The sequence below is a fragment of the Agelaius phoeniceus genome, chromosome 3, assembly GCF_051311805.1.
Source record: "Agelaius phoeniceus isolate bAgePho1 chromosome 3, bAgePho1.hap1, whole genome shotgun sequence".
Classification (NCBI taxonomy): domain Eukaryota; kingdom Metazoa; phylum Chordata; class Aves; order Passeriformes; family Icteridae; genus Agelaius; species Agelaius phoeniceus.
In genome coordinates this window covers 115,567,004-115,583,829 of record NC_135267.1, presented here as the reverse complement: position 1 = coordinate 115,583,829, position 16,826 = coordinate 115,567,004, and the positions used below count along the sequence as shown (strand labels likewise).

Below are 16,826 nucleotides of genomic sequence, written 5' to 3'. Positions count from 1 at the left end.
TTCCACAAAACTGTCTCTCATCAGCTGAGAATTGCTAACGTCAGGTTTAGCTCTCTTCCCTTTCAGGTGTGTATTTCACCCAAACCTTCTCACAAACAGCTGTTCTGCTTCATGGAAAGTAACTCAGAATCTGCCCACTCTGCCAGGCAACCCAGAGGAATGAATTCTCTCTGGATCACATGGAAACCAGAGCGAGTGTACTGAAGAAAAGGGACTTCTGGCATTTCTCTTTTTTGTTTTGCTATCAATAAAAGACAAAAAGGAAAACAAACCAGAAGTGGTTTGTCAGTCCAGAATATTCTTTCCTTTTAAATGGAGACTTTCAGCCTACAGCTGAAGCTACAACTTTACAAAGGGCAGGGAGCATTCAATCCTGACTTTTTCTGCAATGATTTTATAGTCTGCCAGGAGAACCCTAAAAAGGATTTTTGCCTAGATGCCTTCTGGATAACAGGCTTTTTAGAGCCACAGGAAGCAGGAGCTGTGTTTACAGAAGTGACAAGGCAGCAGAGCAGAAACAATGGATGCCAAGGTGAGTAAGAAGCTGGAGGAAGATGATGCAGAGGGAGGAGCAGCTCCCCAGGGCGACAGCCAGGGCCACTTACGCCTTCTCCAGGAACGCGTCCCTCGACATGTTCTGGGCCAAGAGATTTGTTGCCAAACTGAACACTTCATCTGACCATTCCTGTGGAAGAAAAAGTGAATAAATGAGGCTCAGTTTAGATGTTTAGTGTCACAGACATCTTTTATGAACAATCCTTTCCTTAGGATTTTTCCTCCTGAGAAGCTGAGGGGCCTCAGGAACAAAATGTAAGCAATGGTTATCTGCTGCTGTGGAATGCAACAGGTGCATCTGGGATTGGTCTCATGGGGTTGTTTCTAATTAATGGCCAATCACAGTCAGCTGGCTCGGACTCTCTGTCCAAGACACAAGCCTTTGTTATTGATTCCTTCTTTTTCTATTCTTAGCTGGCCTTCTGATGAAATCCTTTCTTCTATTCTTTTAGTATAGTTTTAATGTAATATATATCATAAAATAATAAATCAGCCTTCTGAGGCATGGAGTCAGATCCTCGTCTCTTCCCTCAACCTGAGACCCCTGTGAACACCGTCACAATTTAATGATACAATGCAACATATTTTTGGAAATTATGCTTTGAAGAAAAGGGCCTAATTAAAGCCTGAACTTGATTTTACCAATTACATCTTCCCTCCTCATCTGTGAGACCTGTTTTTCTCATGCCACAAAAAAAAAGACTGTTACAAATTGAAGTCCTGACTCTATCCAAGATAAGAAACAAGCTTATAAACTCCCCCAACCAGTAGAAATATACAGGAGTACATTTCAATTACTCTGATGTACAAGGAAGATGCAACTCCAAAGAACTCTTTCTCTCTGATTGCACTTCCTCACACTGTGGTCCTATCCCTCACTAAATATTTTTCCCTCTTGTTGGTGCAGGGAAGAAATGTGATAGAATCATGGAATGGTTTGGGTTGGAAGGGATGTCCAAAAGGATCCAGATGGACACTTCCCCTAGACAGGCTGCTCCACATTGCTCCAGTCCTTCCCCTGCCTCCCTGACCTTTCCTGGGTTCCCAGCAGGGCTGGACCATGATTATAAACTGAATTTTAGACTCAGAGTTTGTGCTGCTCTCTCTCCTCCCTTGCAGGTCTCTCTCACAGATTTTCATTGACAGCTTCAGGGCATTTTTCCTTTCTAACCTGATGCTTATTCACAGTCTTTAATTGCAAACCTTTTTCATCACAACTGTGGTTTTGGATTGGCTTCGTTTCACCCCACTGAAAGAAAGGGAAGAAAACAAGCAGTGCCTTTGCAAACACTGTGATTGTTTTTTTGTTTTAGTTGACAAAGCTTTCAGAGTTTTGTTCCAAACTAAAGTTATGTTTCCTTTCCTAACAGTCCAATTCCAAAATTCCCACTGTCACACTCTTTGGGAAATATTCCCTTCTCCTTGGCCTTTCTTTTTCTTGAGAAAAAAATATATATTAAAAAAAAATGGGGGATTCCATTCTGATAAAAATGGATAGGGATGAGAAGTGCCATTAACTTCCACTAAAACAAATGTTCCTGTGTCACTTTGGAGCTTAGAGCCTGTTTTACCAAAAAAATCCTCATTTTTCCACATGACCAGGTGATTGATTTGAGAAGCTGGGGGGGTTTTCCATCTCTTTTATATGCTAGGGTTTTTTCCCTGATACCAGACCTTGTTCCTGAAGCTGGTCTCCCACCTGAGCTGCCAAGGGTAAGGCTGCCTGCATGCCCAGTGTTTTAGTGGCCTTTGATGTCCTCCAGCTCTCAGACCCTGAGCCCATCCCATTCAGCCCTCAGCAACAGAGATAACACCTCTCCTGTGGCTGCTGTGTCTGCAAGAGAAACCTTCTTCCCTCACACACAGACTTGTTCTGGAGGCAAATCAGTGCTCCCTCCACCTTCTTGTGCCACTCTTCTTCTTTAATTGTTTTTTCCTTCTTAGGTCTAGTCTGAAAAAGCCAGGGGTGTGAGAAAGCAGAGGAGGAGGAGTCAGGCTCGCTAGCAACACAACTGCTTTGCTGTGAGTCCTGGAACAGAGAGCAGCGTATTAAGTGTAGCATCTGTTTTTCTTCTTGGCAACTCATTTTTCCAGGCTCAAAATAGGCTCATCTTGTAAACACTGCTTTGTTTAGGCACTAATAATAGCTGCTCAGACTTCTCCCTGTGACACTAACGGCCACAGAGACTAACACAACACAAAATACTCGCTGGAAATCGAAAATACACTGCCTTTTAACAGACCTTGATGGACTGTGTTCATCCTGCTGCTTCTGCTGGGCTTGAAGCTGAAATATTTTGTGTAGAACAGAAGTAGGGCACTCCAAGAGTATCCCACACCCCCAGCTCTTCCTTTGCTTTGTCCGAGTGCTTGTTGACAGGAATGTGAGGGGAACTCACTCATTATGTGCCTGTCACACACATTATTTATATCAGCAGCCGTGCCATTTGTTCCATTCTGCTCCTCTGCTGGCTTTTCCTGGCTCTCCAAAGCAACCCCATCACTCTTGCCAGACACTCTGAGGGCTGCCTGCAGGCTGAGCCACTCCTAACTGTGCAGTGTTCACAGGGGTTCCAGGATGAGGGGAGGGACCAGGATCTGACTCCATGCTTCAGAAGGCTGATTTATTATTTTATCATATATATTATATTAAAACTATACTAAAAGAATAGAAGAAAGGATTTCATCAGAAGGGCAGCTAAGAATAGAATAAGAAGGAATCAGTAACAAAGGTTTGTGGCTTGGACTCTCTGTCCGAGCCAGCTGGGCTGTGATTGGCCATTAATTAGAAACAACCCCATGAGCCCAATCCCAGATGCACCTGTTGCATTCCACAGCAACAGATAATCAATGTTTACATTTTGTTCCTGAGGCCTCTCAGCTTCTCAGGAGGAAAACTCCTAAGGAAAGGATTTTTCAGAAAATATCATGGCTACACCTAAGCAGGGCACCAGCAACACTTGCTCACTGTCTCTCCCCTTTTAGGGCCCAGCCAGCCCAGAGCCACAGCCAGAAAGCCAAGATCAGAGCATGTGCCAAGGATCACATCATCCCTGCAGCCACTGCTCTGAGCCCCTGGCACGATGGGGAGCAGCAGTACTGAGGACAGAGCTTAAAAATAAAGAGATGCTTGGGCCAAGGTGTGCCTTGCTGCTCCAGCTACCAAAGGGCTCCATTTCCCTGGGTTTGCTGCATGGCAGAGCGCAGAGCCCACAGCCCAGCCTTGTACCAGCAATTCCAGCCCACAGAGCTCAGGGGGAGCTCCAGGGGATGGAGGGCTGCTCTGTGTGGAGAGCAAACAGCCAGCTGTGGGAAGGGTACAGCAACCTCCAGAGTGCCATGGGTGCTGCAGCCTCTGCACAGATGTGATACAACAGGAAAATACAAATCTGGGCTTTTTGAAACAAAACAGGGCTGCAGCAGTGCCAGCAAGCACAGCACTGATCCCTCATGGGAGCACAAGGACCTGACCTGATCTTCAAGAAGCCACATCCATCATGGTAAGAGAGAGCTTCCTGCACCTGATCCCCTCCTGGCTGTGTCCTCCACCCCAGTTCATCTTCTGCCATTCCTGTGAACTTTGCTGATGGCTAATTCAGCTGCTCAGTGCTGTGGCAGGGAGCACATCAGCAGCAGCTCCTGTGGAAATGTGTGCTGCTCAGTGCAGTCATCGTCTCTCTTCCTCTGCATGCCTCATCAGGCTACCATGAGACATTCAGTGCAACAGAAGAGATGAGACCTTTTTCATAAGAAAAGGCAGCACAGAGCCTTGAAAACTCTTCCTTCAAATCAGGCCTGACTGTGTGTGAAGGCAAGGTCCTCACACATTTCTTTTTGGTGGGAGGTTAACAAAGCAAGCTGCTGAAATTCTACACTTTCAGAATTTCATTTTTAAAAACACCATATCAAATGGATGTGAATTTATTTTATTCTACTGATCAAGCTCTTACATACACTAGGGAAGATAGAAAAATAAAGATGTATGCTGGAAAGAATAGGATAGAGTGACTTGTGAATCATCCTTGATGACATCATTTTACTTATGGAGGAACTCATCAGCTCTTAGTGAGGCATTTTACCCAAAGCTCATCAAACTGAGGAGAAACAGATTTCCTGGGGCTCTGCACAGGGCCCTGCATGGCCAGGATGGGCAGTGCAGAAAGAACAGAGCTGCCATGAGAGGCACCAAAGAGAGTGAAAGGGCTGGGAACAAGGAGATGTTCCCTTCTGAATCTGCTGGATTTGGGAAGAGAGGGAACTGCCATGGGAGCAGCCAGAGGTTGATGGGCTGGACTTCTTCATGTTGGGAGTGGAGACAGGGAAAAGGAGCATTTGCTCAGAACAGGGTTTGAGAATGAACTCTGGTGCCTCTGCAGCAATCTGTGGATGCTCACAGGTAAATCCTACCCCAGACAGGCTCTCTCAGAGGGAAATAAGTGAGGGCTCTCTCAGTGCTGCTTCTTTCCCCACCAGGACACACCTTCCTGCCTGCCCTTTAGACCAGGGCCTCATGAATTCCAAGCTGCATTCTTTGATCAAAGCAGGTGCCCCTCAGCTCATCACTGATGTGCTTCCAACGCCAGTTACTTTCTCCTGGAGCAATGGACACAAACCAGCACACTGACATTTCTATTTCCTGCACCTCGGGCAAGCTGAGTAACCCAAGACTTGCATTCTCCTACTGTTCCCATAACTTGGCCAGTGGATGTGAGCAGCAGAGTTTGTAGCAGAAAAGGCAAAGGGAGAAATCCTCTAATGGAATGATTTTAATTGCCTCATTAAGACCATTACAGTTTACTTTGCCTTTCTCCTTAAGGGAGCTCTGGTCAACACTTGCCACACAACTTGAAAAACAAGGTGTCACAAATGAAGGGTTAACCAAAAAATATTCATGCACTGAAAAGGAAAGGTGGGAAGGATTTCTATTGGCACTTGCTTTCCCTGGAACATCAGAAGGGTCCAAATCTGCAATTATGACGCTGGAAACGCCTTGTACTGACATTCCTCCCCAGAGCTCCCTGAGAGATGACTTGGGCCTGATGTGCTTATTTATTACACTTTCTCTGACTCACTGCACGGGGCTCAGAGACAACAGAGACCAAATTCTGTGTTCTGGTTCATATAAAGTTGGTAAACAGGTTCAAAGGGGAGGAATTTTTAGATGTGTTCAACAGTGATCAAAACTGTTTTGATTCCAACAATCAGGATATTTAACATGGCCTCAAAGCACACACAGTTCATTTGCAATGCCTTAAAAATTGCATCCCCAGACCACAGCACCCAACTGATCAAATATTAATTTATTTGCTCTATTGCATTTCCAAATAAAAAGGAAGACTCAGATTCTTAATTACTCGGATGGTGAGAGTTACTCAAGATTTAGAGCAGCCAAGCTTTTACAAAATATGATTTTATCTGCTTTAGGATTCCATTATCAAACAGAAAACAGCCCTAAAACACCCATTTCTGTGCTGTTTTAGCAAATAGATTAGGACTCACTGACTGCTGGCTAGACAGGAAAGTGAAAAAGAAGGACATAATGATGTCTTCTGATTTGGGTGATTTTCCCTGCTCCTTGATAAGGGACAGCAATTTCTGCTGGTAAAGCTTTAGCATACCTTTTCATTTTCCTTCATCAGCGTAGCTCCTTTTTCTCTCCTGAAGAGTTATTTGAATTGCTTTCATTTCTGCAGTGTTAAGATTGCTCACCCTTGCATTTTCAAGCCTAAGAACAGCACTTCCCTCTCAGCTCTTCATGGACCACCACAAACTCCCACAAACTCCTCTATCTCTATTCTTCTATGTCTAAAAGAACTGGAACTCGTGGTTTTGCCAATTGGCTAAAGAAGATTAGCAGAAATGGGGATTTGGCAAGCAGAAATGTCCCCTCCTTGCTGAAGGCTTTCATCCTATGACCTTTTTGCACCTGGCCTAACAATCCTCATGGCCTGTGAGGTGTTAAAATAATCCCTTGCTGTTGTTAAATCCCAGCAGGCTGCAGAGAAGCTCTTTTCACACCATCTGGTGAAGGCCAGGATGTAAAAATGCCCTGTGGAAAGTGTTCTGTGCCTGGATGGCTGGAGGCTGGGAGCAGAGCGTGCCCACATGAGTGCAAGGGGAGAGAGGAGAAGCTTTGGGATGTCTGCTGGAAACAGATAAAGCAAAAGTTCCCAGTTTATTAAACAGAATTGAATTGTAGAGAAATTGGAAAAAGGAGGAACAAACTCAAACACAAATGTGCTAAGTGTAATTTTATGTTGTGGGTTGGACAGAGGAAACTGATGGACCTGCACAGAAAAAAATACTTTTCTAAGAAAATGATATTGACAACAAGCCTTATCAAGGGCTCTCAGCAGGCAAAATGTGATGCTGCTACTGAAACACTGATGTGTGTTTGGGGAGCCACAGTGTAACATCTCATTCCTGAGCTAAAATTTGTGTGTAACACTCTTTTTACTGTGATTATTTGGGCTTTACAAGCAACGTTCTGAACACGAGCACACTTAGCAGGGGCATAAATCTTGCTGAATAAACTCCTTGGGAAAAAAAAAACAACAACAACAACCACAAAACAAAAAAAGCTTGCACATTTCTTCTTGGGAACTGAGTGGCCCAGCTCCAGAACAGAACTGTGCTTCATCTCACAGCAGCTCCCACTTTCAGCTGAGGTAGCCCTACCCCAAAGCCTGAACTGGCTATGACAGAGCTCCTTCTGGCAGGTGTGTTACCTTTGCAATGTCATCCTGGAATGCCACCAGGTTCAGGTAGGAGATGTTGACCAAGTCTGGCCCATACACCACGGTGATCATCCTGTTTTCCAGCCGGCCTCCCGCGTTCCCAGCGTCCAGCAGCTCCCGCAGCTTCGGGTCCTGCAGGGGAACAGCCACCAAAGGGTTAAAAACTGCTGCACATACACTGCACTGAGAGAGGTGCAAAAACTGCAAACACTCCCACTTGGGAAACCTGGGTCATTCTGAACGTTTTAAACACGTTGGCCTCTTGGTTCTGATCCGGCTAATGACTCATTCAATAGTTGAAGTTATTAGCCCAGAATAAAAAGGAAATCATTGCTGTAAATCCTCCAAAGCTCTGAGCTCTGTATTGGTGCTGTGCACACTCAGAGCTGTCCAGCTGATGGCTGCACAGTCCTGTTTTCAGTCATTTTGCTGCAGAAGTCAAGCAAACACAAACTGTCAAAACAACACAATCTGTCCAAAGGCTACTGTCCTCAGCAGTGATTTTAATGGATTTTAGATAAAACTGAAAATGAGAACTTAAGTTTTTCCTAAGGAATTAAGAAGACTTCTGGAATTAACTTTCTTAAACTCTATGAAATGATTAATGGGATTTTGGTGTTGCTCTCCTCTTTCTTCTTCATGTTCAACAGGTCATGTATTATTGAAATTATTAGTTATACTCCATTTAGATTTAGCTTTTAGCCTTTCCCCCCCAGTTTGTATCCAATCCAGAATCATAGACTCATCTAAGTTGGAAAAGACCTTTAAGAGCATCAAGTCCAGCTGTTCCCCCTGCACTGCCAAAGCCACCCCTAACCCATATCCCCAAATGCCACCTCCACACACGTCTGGTAAAGCCCTCCAGGGATGGTGACTCAGCCCCTTCCGTGGGCACCTTGTTCCAGCCTGCCAGAGCAGCCACCACCCAACACTTCTGTGAAGGAAAGCTCAATTCAAGGATTTTTATCTGCTATTAATAGCCTGAACCTCAGCTGCACTGGCAACCTAAATGTGAGTAAAAACCTCAGGTTATTTGGTGACTCTGCTCATGTCTGTGAGGCTGCTCCATTTCCAGGAAACGCACTCAGTGTGTTTGAAATGAGGAAAACGGGTCCCTGGCCTCGTGGTGAAGTTTATGAAGACAGATGAAAAGCTGCCCTGCATGACTGGATTCAGCCCTTTGCAAAGGGCCTGGATAATGGGAAAGCTCAGCTTTCCTAGAAGGCAAGAGTGCTCAGTCTCCTACAAAAACTAAAAAATGGCTAGCAAGAGAATCCCTGTGGGATGGCAGATGCTGTGCAGAGATCAAGTTATTTCAAAACTGACACAATAAATGCACTGCACTTTGAATTTCACTCTCCCATGAACCTTCTCCCTGCACTGCCTGCATACATTCAGTTTGTGGTATTCTTAATATTTCCTAACTTTTGGAATAAGTATCTACATTTCCACCAACTGATACCAATTAAATTTAAAATAATAAGGTGATTAAAAAAGGCCATTTTTCATGGATCTTGCAGGAAATCCTGTACCAACAAGACATCAATCCAAAGGGCATCTCCTGATTGGTATCACACCTTCTTGGAGGCAATGGAGCTGTGTGTGTGTTCACCAAACACTTCACCAGATTTAGGAAAACATTTTTGGAGCATGAGGTAGAAACTGAAAAGAAAGTACAAGGCTGTCTATCATAAGTGCTGAGCCTCTTTAAATACTGGTATGATGCCAAGTGTTACAGGAGAACAGACAGAACGATCCTATTTAAGGGCTCTGTAAATGGTGAATATCATTGTGCTCCCAGACAAAGATGGTTTCGTGGGTAAACAAGTTAATCACAGCCTTTCACAGGAGAGAAACACAGGAGGGGGATACAGAAATAGTAGTTGTGTTTCAGAGATTTCAGAGCATTCAAAGCAGAAAGACAAAGAAATGGTATCATTTAGATCTGGGAGAAGAGCTAGAGAAATGCCCTGCAGTTGCTAAGTCAGTCATGGTGCATTACTTGATGGGTTCCTTTCTCTTTTATTTACAGGCTGGATGTTTCAAAGCTTTGTTTTATGTCTCTGGGAGATGAGAATCCATCTCCTTTCCATTCCAACCCCAAATCAGACAGATAAATGCCTCTGCTCAAGGGCCTGTCTGGGAACAGCATCATTCTTCCTGGGCTCAGACAGAGGGGGATTGTCTCTCTGCTTTCCTCCTTCCCCACCACTGGCACTGCTCCCTCCCTCTCCCTGGCTGTGCCTCCTGCTCACAGCTCCACTCTGGATCATGGACTGCAGCGGCAGCACCAAAAGGAGAGGGCAGAACCCCCTTCTTCTGTATTTACACCTGGCCAAGGATGTCTCAGGGGTGAATCACACTCCACTTGGACCAAGACATGCACCAGCCACAGAATAAAGCAAGAAACATATTTGCAATGAGATGCTTTTTCCAAGGAAATTCATCCAAAGCAAAGTTATCTGGCACTGGCTCGGTTTTTCAGAAGCAGAAATTAGTTGCAAATCAAGCAATGCGAGTGTGGATTTGGTTTCCCAAACCCAAGGGGTTTTTTGCCAGGTTTTCCAAGCAAGCAGTTAGACAGACCATTGTCTTTGGGCTGCTGTGTTTGAATGGCTGAAATGTGAATTTCTCTGCTGTGTTTAAGGCTTGTTTAGCAAAGTTGGAAGCACACAGTCCATTACAGCAGTGCACTGTCCAGCACCACCCAGCAGCTGTTCATAAAAGGAATACACCACAAGTCCTGGGCTGTCTCAGTGCAGCCTGCTGGGGGCCCCACAGACCCCAAAGACATATTTTAATAGCTGTTTTTTAGCTTTTTTTTTATTTTCTATGTTTAATTTCAGTGCAAGAGAATAATTTTGATGCTAACATGACTCACAGCTGTGCTGACCCCTGCCATGGGTGTATTTGCCCTTCAGGGGTGACAGATGCCCTTGTCAGTGACAACCTCACCCTTAGCTAATCATCTAGGTGCTAATTAGTGCTAGGATCTGAGGTTCTCACACACCAAACCCTACTGCCAGCTCCCACGTTCGTTCCTCATTCCTCAGCTCTCTTGTTACCCCCTTTGCTGCAGGCACTGTTAAGGAGATGAGCAAAATATCCTTTACCAACATCTTGAAGGCTCTCGGTGCTCTATGAATCAAAGCCCTTTTGAAAATGTCAGCAGGTTTTCCCGTGGAGATGGCAGGAAAGCACATGGGGAAAAAAACAGACCAAGCAGCAAGACCAAATTTAGCTTCTTTCATGTAAATGGGATTGATTTTGGTGATTCCATTTTGGGGAATGACACTGCCAAGCCTGCTTGCTGGTTGGGGTTGTGTTTCATGCACTGGCTCACGAGTGGACAGATTGGTTTTGGGATAAACTCTTTGCTAAACTGGGGCCTAATTAGCAATATGCTGAGCTCTTTGATGGACATTCAGAAGAATTACACATATTTAATACTGATTACAGCAACTTTTGGAACATCTGAAGTTTGGGAACCCACCCATGGGATGGCCAATGAACAGCAGCCATTGGCAATACCCACATAACTCATCCAAGTTCCCTTTGTAGCTCAATATTTTAAGTCTTTGATGTTTCCTTTTGCTTCTTGCAGTCAAAAGGGCTCAGCTTGGTTTTCCCCTTCCACTGGAGTCTGGTAGGAGCTTCAGCTCAAGGACTCTAAGTACCTGAAGGCTGCCCCAGAAATAGGTCAGGAAAATCAGTGTTTGGATGGGACAGTGCAGCTTAAATTCCCAGAGGGAGATGGAATTTGTGTGGAGGCAAATGTGGAGGAGGTGATAAGGATGGTGTTGGCAGCACAAAGAGCTTTAGAATCTATCAAAAATCACATTAGTCATGTCAAATTGAGGCTAAGGTTGGTCAGAGGATTGGAAAAAATCTTTGGAAAAAAAATCTTCCCTATTTGGTTCTGCTGTCTTGGGAAACTTATCAAAGAAAATATACCTTAAAACAATGGGAAATAAAGAGAGAATAGAGAAAAAAATTAACCAGAAACATAAATTTAGAAAAAAGCTTATGGAAGTCCTACCATTTTCATGAACAAATGCAAAATAATGACTTTTTGTTAGAAACCAGGGTCCTGTAGACAGATGGATAAAAATAGATTTCAATCAGACTTCCCTAACTGTCTCCTGCTCTATTTCCTTTTCACTGGAAATCATAAGAATAACACAAACTTAGAGAGGCAGCTCAGCCACATTACAATCCCTGCTTGCCACTGTGATTGGTGTTATTAAAATGTAGGTCCTAACCCTGAAATCCCAATTAGTGTGTGCTCTGCACAGCACAGCAAATGCCATAACATCTCTTATTAGTATCACCAGCTCCTTAAACTGTTTTTTTCTTCTGCAAACCTGCAGCACACCATGTGCCTGTGGAAATGCTCTGGTTCTTCATGTATGGTTATAAAAGGCTGCCACGAGGTCCTGTGGCACCCAAATGCTGATTCCAACACTTAGACCCCTCTGCTCACTGGTGCCTCCCAAAGCTGCAGTGGTGCCTCAGGTTTAGTTTTTATATTTTTCACATTCTGGGCTGTTTTGGTGTGCAGTTCTGAGCTTCATGTTAGGAGAGAGTGAGCTCTGTGCACAGAGCAGGGAGACAAAACAATTCCTGCTCCAGCTGGGGACCAAGGACAAATGATCCAAATCTCAGGCCCAAGAGCACAAACCCCGTGGGCTGGAGAAAAATAAGAAGGATGGGACTGCATGGGCTGGAGCTGGAATTGGATGAACTCCAAGATGCAAATGGAGCAGAACTTATAAAACTGAGAGACCCCATAACCAGTCGTGGATTTTGGGACCATTTTGGGTTCACCTGGGGTGCAGCCCAAGGTGCATCCATGGAGGAGATGCTTTGAATAAATCCCTGCTTTATTCTGTAACTCCATCCAGCCTCTGTTCCTGGGCAGCCTTGCCAAGGCATCAGCAGCACCATCTCAGAGAGCAGCTTCTGATCCCTTTGAAAAGGAAAGGGAATTCTAAAGGCTGTCCTGGGTTGGATGGTTACAGATAATGTGATGGCCAAGACAGGTGATTATCCAGACAATCACAACTTCTTGGGTTGCTGGAACAGGCATGCAACTAAATATTGGGAATTTTTGGTGAAGACATTAATTTACAATGCAAAAAACTCTCAAAACTATTTCACAGAGCTATAGGGTACTCCAGAATTCCTGCAACTATCATGGTCTGCATTACTACCTGTAACTATCACAATCCCAAATCATTGCATTTATGTCCTGATAACTTCAGGAGAGACTTGAAACAAAAATGGCACCAATTTTCATCTTCATTTTCTGCTCATCCAAGCACTCAAAAGTGCATTTATATTTTTCTAGCTCAATATGTATCCCAGAAGAGGGAATATAGGGGAGGAAAGAAGCTGGCTACATATGCAAAGAGTTTTCCAGGAAACACTGGAGTTTGAGGCTTGAATTAAACAAAGAACCTTCCTAAATTAGGGCTTTCTATTGTGACTCCATTGAAGGCAGAACTCCCACAGATTTTCTACAAATAGAACAATGTCTTGTCTTCAAGAATTCCTTATCACAGAGTGTTTATCAACAAAAATGTATATACATGCTTATATATAGATAGCATGGACATCTCATATATTTGACCCAGATTTCAAAATACCAGCTCTTAACACTTAAAGCACCAGGTAAGTTGCTGGTTTAGGGCCAGTGAAACAGGAAATAATAAGTGACTGCTAAAATCACAGCCCTTACCCCTGTGGCTGGCTGAGGGTTGCCAAACCCCAGCTCTGCTGAGTGACCCAGCCCCACTCCTCAGTGCCAGCTGCCCAGCACAGAACCCCAGCTAAAGGCAGGAATTGCTTTCTAAGGCTCCCAAATTTCCTTTGTGCCACCTGTGGCACCTGAAGCACACAGCTCTGCTCTGCCAGGCTTCTCAGCTCCATGATGACACCTAAGAGCTGCTTCTCATCTTGGTGTGTGCACCAGCCTGACCCCCAGGAACAAAATGTCCTTTTCAGCTGGCTGAAATTCACTGCTCAAAATCCCCACACAGACCTCCCAGCTGGTTCCATTCCCTTTGTGCCACACACCACTAAGAGCTTCCCATCAAGTGCATGGACAGACTCATCCTTCAGAGAAATCTTCTTCTCTGCCCCCTTGGCTGAGAGCAAAGTCAGAACTCTCAAGTTTATCTCCCAGCAATGCCTCTCAGTGATTAAGGGGAATGTCCAACATGGGAATCACATCTGCAGAACTCACTGACAGGATTTTGTCTGGCTGTCTCACTGACAGCCACGTGAAATGAATAGACTCCAATTAAGATATCAAAGATATTCAAAACAGTGCTCTCCAAACTCTCTTTGATGGCACACAATACACAGGAAGTTTGATAGCTAAATGGATTTATGTGTATCAAGTTATCCTCACCAAAGTCATTGTCATTAAACCAGAAATCTATTTAGCCTAACAAATACTGCAGTATGGTTTCAGCACAAATAATGTCTTCACACATTTCACAAAAGAGTATCAGATCAAGATAGAACCAAAATATTTTCAAATAAATTTCTCCTCCTTTCTTAGGTTTCAGAATGGGTTCCAAATTTGGTGTGCTATCACCATAGCTACCTATGCACAGAAACAGAGCCAGGATCTTGTTTAAACACCCAAGTCATCCAGACATCATTTCTGTGCAAACCAAGTCAGTGTGCACAAAACAAGAGGGAGGTTCTTTAAAAAATAATCTCACTCATCTAAACTGGTCTCAATTGGACCATCTGCTCAGTTAATACAGTGGGATATTTCTGACAGCATATGACACAGCATGAGGTAAAAGGAGTCAGAAATGCTTTAGTCAGTCCCTAGGGAAGGAGATCCAAGGCATGCACTGACTCCTGCAGATCTGGTACGTGCAGCAATCCCAAATACCTCAGATGCAACTAAAATCCCAGGGCTGTTCTTCCCACAGATGTTATCAGGGAGGACAGGGTGCCATAAATCACACCTCAAACACTCAATGATGATCAACCTTCCCTATGAACACCTGGTCCAGAACAATGGCTGGTTCTCCCAAAATAGCTTGATCCAATTCCATGCTTCAAGTAACAACATCAATACATCAAGTTTACCAGGACCAGGCTATGAAAAGAGTGAAGATACTTCTTTTCCTGTGATGTACAGCTTTTGAGGAAGAGGGAGCACGTGCCAGCTTAATCCCTATTTTTCTTTGGCAAAGGAATAAGAGGGAAGCCAATCTCTGCCTGTAGAAAGGAACTTTGGAAAAGAGAGGACTGTGCCAACAGACATTTCAAATAGAATTCTAACTGTGAGCCCTGAAAATGCAGGATGAATTCATGCTGGCTTTCTACAACACCTGTGTTGCAAGACACAGGTTATTTAAAAGCATCCAATGTGATAAATCAGTATTTTTATAACACTTAGGGACATCCCCCGAGAAAACCTGCCAGTCCTGTGCCAGCCACCCCAGCAGCAGGACAGAATCATCCTTTGGAAGCTCCCAGGCCTGGGAGCTGCACTGACACCATCATTTCTGTACCAGATGTGCTGCAGAACCTTACTGGGGACAGCACTACCAATTCACTGGTGGTAATTCAGTGCCAGTTTTGGTGAGGATACTACTGAGAGGACAAAATCCGATGGATTTCTGGGGAAAAGGGAGACAGATGCCCACAGGATATCTATGGCATACACAGTAAAACCAGGATTTTATCTGAAATACAAAGTGAATTAATTGCACATGCTGAGGAAAAGCCCAGGGAGAAAACCAGGGCCACCTCATTCCTCTTTTCCTGACCTTTCTCACAGTTCCAGTGATCCCAATCCAGCTTCCCTGGGTCTCTCATGACAGAACATGAAGCAAATATTCAGCCTGGATTTTATTTTCATTTTCCATCCTAACACTCATATTTCTCAAGATTTTTTTTTCCAGGCTCGTGATATTTGAGTTTTAGATTGTTTGCAAGACTGTGTGTTCTAACAAAAAACAAGTGACAGTATAAACCATCTAAGTAAAATCAGACCAAATGTGGTGTTTTTCAGTGCTTTTGGATGTGGTTGTGATTAACATGAAAAAGCTTTACTTATCACAGTGTAAATCTCAATTTTTATTGATGCCAACTCGAAAAAGGTGAAATACTGAGCAGCTACAACCACTCACAACCTTCCTCTAGGTGTTTTCTAACTCATGAACATTTTTTACCAATTTTTATCAGCTGCAGATGGCTCATTATCTTAAAGATGACCTTTAAACACACACACTTCCTTTCCCTGCTTTTTCTTCCTCCAAATTCCACGAGTTTTTCTTCAATTTAATTTTAAAGGAAGAGATGAACAGACAGTGGAGAAAAGCAACTCATCTCATTTCCATGTCACTTTTATGAACTCGTTTGCTTTGGTCTGTATGAGACTATTGCAAAACCTATAAAAAGTCTTTAAATGAAATGATTTCTACAGCAACTTGCACAGCCCCTAAGGGCAGGAATAGCTGGAACAGCAGCTTCATTTTCACTTATCTATAAATCTCACAAGCATTGTTCTTCCCAATTGGAATTGCCGGGTAGAGTTATTTTAATAGTGTTACTTCAGAGGTTGAGGCACAATCAGTTCCTCATTTATCTGCATTTGTCAAAATCTGAGCTGGATGAGAGGCACTGTGGGAATCCCCCACGCTGCTCTGGAGTGCTCCCCCAGGGCTGCAGGACAACCCCTTGCACCTGAATGCACTATTTTGGTTTTTAGCTGGTGCAAATGTGTCCATGCAGATGGTCTGAAATGCTGCCTGCACCAACTCCCCACCCCACACAGACAGAACGGATGAGACCCAGAGAGCCAGGACTGAAAACATCTGACTAACGAGATGCTCATTATTGCAACATTTCAGACACACTCAGCAGCAGAGGAAAATAAATAAATAAAAAAAACAAGAAAGAAAGCCTGTGTGCCATGCCAGCGATACTTTGTTCACTCTTACCTGTCTCAGAGACACATTTCGGTGTCATTTTTTTCAATCACAAAGTCACGTGGGATGCTTAATGCTAAAGGTTTCAATTTACCTGATTTTAATTATTGTAAACACTCACTGCTCCCATTACCTTAAAGTATTTAATTCTACGAAACTCATTTGCAGCACAGGAAAGAAAAATAAACAATTTCAATGATGATGCAACAGAAGTGGAAATTGTTTCCTTCTTGGGCTGCAGCAAACACTCATCCTGTGAGCTGAGCACAGGCTCTTAATGGCACATCTGATTAATTATTGATGGCTAATGATGAGTTGTCCTGCACTGTCCTGGGTCACAAAGCCTTCCCTGCACCTCAGTGCAGAAGCAGAAATACATGCAGACATTTGACACCTACAAATTGATGCCAAATTAGCCCACACAGGTGAACTAATTCCCTGCAGGTCTTGATGGAGCTGTCCTGGCTCCTGGTGACAACCCAGCTCGGTGGGAATTGGAGCCAGGGCAGCACAAAGCCAAGGGATTTGACTCTGCAAATCCATAAAATCAGCTAAAAACCACATGGCAAAA

At 43.9% G+C, this 16,826-nt stretch overlaps 1 protein-coding gene across 5 annotated transcripts in view; it reads right to left on the bottom strand.

Moving 5' to 3' along the window:
* PLCB1 (phospholipase C beta 1) overlaps positions 1–16,826 on the bottom strand; it is a 327,471-nt gene that overhangs the window by 124,590 nt on the left and 186,055 nt on the right. For all 5 annotated transcript variants that reach the window (XR_013181595.1, XM_077176289.1, XM_054629483.2 and 2 more), the window contains exons 4-5: positions 7,284–7,424; positions 606–685 (exon numbers count right to left, since the gene is read on the bottom strand). Coding sequence is in view for 4 of the 5 variants with exons in the window: in XM_077176289.1 (XP_077032404.1) it covers positions 606–685; positions 7,284–7,424 (221 nt within the window). In the remaining variant the exon portion in view is untranslated. The remainder of the gene's footprint in view (positions 1–605; positions 686–7,283; positions 7,425–16,826) is intronic.